Here is a 7,093-nt window from a genome sequence, read left to right as displayed (position 1 = left end):
TTTAAAAAAACAACAACTCTGACTTATTACCCAAAGTAATATTCAGTTTGAGTGATTTGGAACTCTAGGTGAATCCTACATGATCTTTTGGGATCAGTTTCTATTCAGTCAGTGGTACTTGTTCCTCATTATGATCTGAGATGTAAATTACACTGACCTTCACTTTTCTTGAATTATTTTGATAATGTTATATTACTGTAACATATTAAAACTCTTTTACTTTAGACAATAGCAAGGAATAAGCAATTCCAGCCATTCTTCAGAGATGTTTTTTTGTGTCAGATATGTGAATATAACTATTCAAATTATAAGCTATTTTTATCTTTAAGACCACAAAAAGTAATTTCCCAGGGGCCAAAAGCTCTGACCATTAAGGTAGTTTTAGAAGTCTGATAAGCAGGGGCTCCTGGGTGGCTCAGTGGGTTAAGCCTCTGACGTCGGCTCAGGTCATCTCAGGGTCCTGGGCTCTCTGCTCAGCAGGGAGCCTGCTTCCCATTCTCTCTCGGCCTGCCTTTCTGCCTACTTGTGATCTCTGTCTGTCAAATTAAAAAAAAAAAAAAAAAAAAGAAGCCTGAGAAGCAAATTTATTTCACACAAAAACTAAAGGGATACATTTATTTTTATTTAATTCCTTCACAAGAATATAGGTAAGAAACTGTGGCTTAGAGAAATTGACTACTCAAAACTAGTCCGCTGGTTAGTGGTAGAGTAAATCACTGGATCACTAGTTTGGTATTTTCTTTACTTTTTAGTATTTTTAAGTTACCCACAGCTTAACATGCTGACATAAAACTAACAGTATGTTGCTTTATATTGATTGATGCCAGAAACCAGTCATTTATTTTATTGGAACTGTTACCCACGACACTCCTGAGTTCACTAAGTGAGTCACTATGGTAAGTGATCACACTGAGTAGTTAAGTTATTCCCATGTTAGAATGGTACCCCCCACATCTCAGTGCCCTTTAAATGTTTAAATATATACAAAAATTTGGATGATGTAAATACTATATCCAGTAATTTGTTACTTCATTAACTATCAATTCACATTTTTTACGTCTGTAATTAGGATAGCACCACCTATATCTTAGCTATTCCAGAATGAATTGTTTACAATGTGTTGTGAGGTCTCTGAAGGAGTATTTGGTGGAATATTTAACATGCATATTTTTTTCCATATTCCTAAATGGAAAGCTTTTCTTCCTTTTAAAATATCTCCTCCTCCTCATTTTATACATCTGGCAGAGATTTGACATAGAACATCGAATATTTTTAACCTCTAACTTCATTTCCTGTCTTGTGCTAGGTTTTCTGTATTCCTTAATGTGCTCACCCAATGCTCCCCTCTTCTTTCAAACCGAGGATATTAATTTCTCAATCGTTTTTACATACTATTCTTTATTCTGTTTCTGTTTTAGCTACAATTCGTTGGGCACCTATGTGCTGAGGTGTGTTGTCACAACCCTGTAGTTAAGAGCCAAAACTTACTAGGTGATTGCTGTGTAACAGGCATTGTTTTAAGTGCTTTAATTAATTTAATATTAATTTTCACAAAAACTCTACGAAGCAGACACTGCTACTGATTCTCCCAGTTTAGATGAAAAAAAAAAACTAAGGAACAGAGAGATGTACCCCAACTCATAGACTAAGTGATGGAAATGGGTTACGAACCCTGGGAGTCTAGTCTGCTCTCGAATTGGGAAAACTGTTTTACACCTCTTTCCTTTATACTACCACACTCACAATATTTCTTAACACCAGATGTGAGCCCCTTTCCTCCCCCTAGCAATTGTGACACTGGCTGGGTATTGTACAATTTAACTAAATTCTGACATTCTCTACCTGGATAGTTCAAGCTGTTACCTGTGCTTCTGCCCCATCAGCTGCAAATCTGAGGTTCTCACGACCCTCTCCCTGGGTCCAATTAATTTGCTGGAGTGGCTCATAGAACTCATGGCAACACTTACTTAACTTTTACCAGCCTGTTAAAGGATAGGCGTATACAGGTGAACAGTCAGACGAAGAGATTCATTTAGTGAAGTGTGAAAGGGTGCCAAGCACAGGAGACGCCGTCCCCATGGAGCTGGAGTGCATCACCCTGTCTGCGTGGACGCATTCACCAATCTGGAAGATCCCTGAACCTCACACTGTTGGGATTTTATGAAGGCTTTCTCACATATGCATCATAAATCACTAATTCCATTTCCAGCCTCTCTCCCCTCTCTGTTGAATGGGGGTAGGGCTGAAAATTCCAAGCTTTTAATTATGGCCTGAACTTTCTGGGCACTAGCCCCCATTCCAGTGCCAAGCAGGAGCCAACCCAGTCACCTCATTAGAACCAAAAAATGCTCTGAGTGCTCTTATCACTTAGGAATTAACAAGGGCTTAGGAGTTCTATGCCAGGATGGGGGGCAGAACCAAAACACATACTTTCTATTGTCTCAAAGCTCTTAACCATTGTTACATCACCTCTCCAAGGTAGGTATAGTTGTACCATAAAGAAAATGAGTTGGAAATCAAGTAATTAACTCAAAAGCACTGGAGTAAGTGAACTGCAAAATTTGTACTTTTCCTAATGTATCAGGAAAGGAAAGCCAGAAAGGCTGGACTGATGGTTTAGGTCCAAATCCCAAGTCTGCGTCCTTTATAAAGTTAACCTCCTGGATTTCAGCATCCTCCTAAGGGAAATCTATAAAACAGTACCACACCTCACAAAGTTACTATAAAGGTTAGATGAGGTGATGCACAACTGGTACATGGTGATTGTTTAATAAATATTAACCATTGATCGTCTCTGTATCTCTAACGGCTAGGGATATTTAATTCACAATAGCTAATGAACGGTGACATAGTTACATCTTTTATGCTTTCCTTCACTAGGCTGGTCATTTTCTTCCCTGGCATCATCCCAAATATTTTCAAGTTCACCATCTCAGCATTTCCCTCCTACTTTAAAGACCAGAATAACTAAGGAAAGGTCTAACTTTTTTTCTCTTTTACCACTTGAACTTGTCACTCACCTCACAGTAATCCTACCAAATTTTCCGCAAGTAGAGTGTACAAACGGCAACTGTTGGAAGTCCCCAGTACAGTACTGAAAATGAAATTTTTACCTTATTTATCACATTAAGGACTATCAGAAAAATGTTCACAATTAACATAATTGTCATGTCTTTTTCTACTTTTAACCAAAGTTCCTTTTCATTCCTAAGCTTTTACCACACAGAATGTACAAAATCCTTAAGCTGACATTAGACCTATGAGTTACAAGTATCCTGCTCAAGAATTACACTCAGGTAAATGAAATTAATATGTCAGAACTATTTTACAGGCCATCTTACAAATAAGATGATTCCAAAGGTGCATTCTCTTCACAAGAAAAATTATAAGTGTTCTAAGTTTGACAGTTGCTCCTTCACCACCCAGGTAACTTTCCTAGGCAACTACTTGACAGAATATCGGAGAGCTCTGGTCCACACCACCTCTTTTACCAAACACTTCTGTACTGCTCCCCAAATTCCCAGTATGACTTCAATATAAATTAAAGAACAACAACAAAAAAATTGAGCAACAAACCAAATTTCCCTGTTGACAAGAATTTTTAAAATCTAAGGTTAGGTATTATGTATCAATCCAATCACTTCACCAGTTAAAGATAAAAATTTATTGATCTAAAATTATTGCCGAAAAACTTAAGCCAAGTGAAAACGTTATTTAAGCTTAATGCTCTTTTTAACTCCCGCGCGAATGCCAGAGAGTTCGCCAGTGTAACGCTGCTCCTCTCTCCGGACTTCTCGGACCTGCCCTCTCCTGCGGATTTTGGCTCTTCTGAACTTCTCCCGGTGTTTCACTCTGGGATTGCGATCGATCTTCTTTCTTCTGGGTGTAAGTCCTCGATTTTTAGCGATCTGATAGGTAATGGCTCTCTTCGCATTCTGATCTTCAAGAGCCTGTTCGTCAACACTCTTTTCTTCTTTCTTTCTCTTCAACTTCTGCTTGTCTTCTATTTCCTTATAGAATTTCAGCGCAGCTTCTTCATCAAGATCGGAATCATCAGACGAGGCTGCAACAGCAGAGGCAGCAGCAGTGGTCTCTGAAACGGATTTTGGCCTGGCCTTGGTGGATTTTGCTCTCGAATTCAGTCCTTTCTTCCCAGCATCCTCTTTAAATGTGAGCAGATGACGGATTTCAGAAGACAGCTTCTGATCTACGACTGACAGCTTGTTGATCAAATTGCGGTAGGTGACAAGCCTCTCTATGACGGGATGTCCATGCGCGGGGACTCTCCTGGCTTTCAGGATCAAATAGAAGCTGATGTTGGAGCAGTAGTTCAGATAGAGGTTGTACTTGGTCCTCAGGTACTGGCTCCCCTTTCCGGGGGGAATGACCCCTCGCTCCGCCAGCTGCAGCAGCGGCTCCAGCTCATCCTTCACTTCAGTCAGCTTCACCTTCAGGTCTTCTAGAAGCTCCAAGAGCTCTGGTGACTCCTTCCGCAGCATCTTCAGCTTCTCCTTCACTGAAACTTTCGCCAGATCCTTCACGACGCGGGTCTCCGCCTCATCGACCTGAGGTGCTGGTTTTGCAAAGGCCTCGACCCAGGTGACCCCAAAGTCGTCCTCCTCCAGGGCTTGCGCGAGGCGCCGCTGAATGAGCTGCGCTTCCTCTTCCTCCTCTCTTTCCTCCTCCTCCACTTCTTGTTGACTCTGTCGGCGTCGGGCCTTGGAACCGTAGTCCGTGTCATAGTAAAGTTTTTTCCTCTGACCCCACGACAAACTGGGATCCACGGACACCTCGGCCTCACTCTGCACGGAGCTCCCGCCATCGTCATCCGCGTCCTCCCCCGCGCTCTCTCCACCTTCGTCGTCCTCATCAGCAATATCCAGGGGCAGAACCTCCTCCTCCTCATCACCGTCCTCCTCCTCCCCCTCGCTCTCCAGTTCGCCCCAGCCTTTCGCCAAGGCAGCCCGGGATCGGGCCTCATGGAAATCGTCTACCTTGTCTTGGTAGTAGCTGGAGTCCCCAGGCGAGGGGGGCAACTCTGAATCGTCTTCATTTTCGTCCTCTGGGCCGGGACCAGCCTGGGCTCGCACAGCTGCCCACCTGGCCGCGCCGCGCCGCCGGGATCTCCCCACCATCACTCACGGGCTCCAGTTCCACAGCGACGTCAGGCCTTCGGTCACCTCCGACCGCCGCCAACGGCCACGCGCTGCAGCCACACGCCTCTTTCCACAGCCACGCGCTCTCCTCCCCGGACAGGCCGCCCGCGAACTGCTCCGCGGCAGGAGTTTCCACCTCCTTCCGGCCCCCAGGATCCTCTCCGTGCGGCGTAGGAACAAGGACTTCCGCTCCGTCCGGTAGGCTTTGTCACCTTAAGAGCACCTCCCTCTTCGCTTTTGCCCTTGAACGCCGATCGATTCCGGTGAATTCAGATCCTTCCGTGTAGGAACACTAGACATAGGAAGTTCCGTTCCGTGGAGCCCTTTGAGACCGCCGTTCCTACTCTCGCGAGTCTGGGCGTGGCTGGGAGACGGGATCTTGCGGGAATCTCGCGGCGCGGCCTCCGGGGCCGCTAGGGGGGGCTCTGCCTCCACGGCTCGGAGCGGCCCGGGGGTGTCGGGTGAGCTGTCGCGTGATCGTACCGGGCGCTTCCGGCCGGCAGCGAGGGTAGACGTGTCGGAACTCCCCAGTGACTGCCGTTGTGACACACCCCTCCGCCCGTCTGTCCGGAAGCTAAGCAGGTTTTCTGTCCGCGACGTCCAGATGCTGCCTTTCTGGCCCGGCAACCGCGGGCCCGGACGGCACCGCGGGCCTCGAGAACCCTGGCCGGGCCTCGGGGAGGCTGTTAACCCACCTCCAGCGCGCAGGGCGCGGTGACGGCGGTGGTTTGTGACCCCGAGGCGGCCCCCGGGGGGTCGGTGCGCGGGCGGAGCTGACTCTGCGGGCGCTCGAGTGGGCTGCACAGGGCGCCCGCCTCAGCGGACCGGCCACTCTGGAAGATGTTTGGACGCGACACGCTCGCGGGGGCCTTTTTTTTTTTTTTTTTTTTTTTTTTAATCCATTCTTCAGCAGTTACTAAGCGTGACACGGTGTGTGAGCCTCTGGGGGAAACGGTGGACACGCGCACACGCTGTCCCGCAGCTCAGGAACTTGAGGTCTAGCAGGGACACGCGTTAATCAAATCGCACGAAGTGCGTCAGATTGAATCGGGGCAAGTGCCGCGAGCACGTGACCCGGAGCCCGTCCCACCCCCGGCCTCCCGCGGCCGAGACCTCGACCTGCCTCAGGACCCAGCTCCCCGCGCTGAGGACGGGTTGAGTCTCCCGCCCGACTCGGGGACGCGCTGGCGGTGTCGCACGAGCTTGGGCGTTGCTTCCATCTGGTTACTTGCTTCGTTGTCTTTCCTCCTCCTCCGTCACCTCGTAGATCTCTGCAATCACGGCTGTCGCCAGGCACAGAACACGTGTTCGACCAGCGCTGGTTCAGTGACTGAGTCCTGGAAGGACTCTACCTGGTTACCGGTCGCAGGTGCTGCGAGAAACCGAATGCCTGATGCAGAAGGCTGCAGACGTCCCTTAAAGGCGGTGACTGGGCAGGGACGAATCTTAGGAATCATTAATTCTAACTACTTCCGTCTTATACCTGTGGAAGCAGACACTTGGGGAGGTTACCCTGGCACAGCTGGCACAGAAGCCTGGGACAGGGCTCCCCGACCAGCTCACACTGAGCTGTTACCAGTAAATTAGTTTCAGACTTTTTCCTGAGGGTAGGTTTTGCTGGGTGGATGACAGAGAAATTAAGAGCATAAATTAAAATATTTGAGGGGGGCACCTGGTGTCTCAGTGGGTTAAGCCTCTGCCTCTTTGGCTCAGGTCATGATCTCAGGGTCCTGGGATCGAGCCCCTGCGTTGGGCTCTCTGCTCAGCGGGGAGCCTGCTTCCTCCTCTCTCTCTCTGCCTACTTGTGATCTCTGTCTGTGAAATAAATAAATAAAAATCTTAAAAAAAAATTTGAGGAAGAGGGTGGAAATAGGGAAGAATTAATCAAACTTGTCTTTCGAAGTATTATTAGGGCTAGAAATATGAAAGGACTGCCC

General features: G+C 47.3%; 1 protein-coding gene across 1 annotated transcript; it reads right to left on the bottom strand.

Moving 5' to 3' along the window:
• Positions 1-3,649: 3,649 nt before the first annotated feature.
• On the bottom strand, positions 3,650-6,045 carry UTP3 (UTP3 small subunit processome component). Its single transcript, XM_059384953.1, has one exon. It carries the CDS (start codon positions 5,133-5,135, stop codon positions 3,711-3,713), a length of 1,425 nt encoding a protein of 474 aa, XP_059240936.1. The 5' UTR covers positions 5,136-6,045; the 3' UTR covers positions 3,650-3,710.
• Between the last annotated feature and the right edge of the window lie 1,048 nt (positions 6,046-7,093).

Source organism: Mustela nigripes, chromosome 1 (genome assembly GCF_022355385.1).
Source record: "Mustela nigripes isolate SB6536 chromosome 1, MUSNIG.SB6536, whole genome shotgun sequence".
NCBI classification, from domain to species: Eukaryota; Metazoa; Chordata; class Mammalia; order Carnivora; family Mustelidae; genus Mustela; species Mustela nigripes.
The sequence above is the reverse complement of the archived record's forward strand: the minus strand, read 5'-3'. Positions and strand labels throughout refer to the sequence as shown.

Excerpts from the sequence above, each read along its gene's own strand:
- UTP3 (XM_059384953.1), bottom strand. The coding sequence starts at position 5,135 with ATGGTGGGGAGATCCCGGCGGCGCGGCGCGGCCAGGTGGGCAGCTGTG.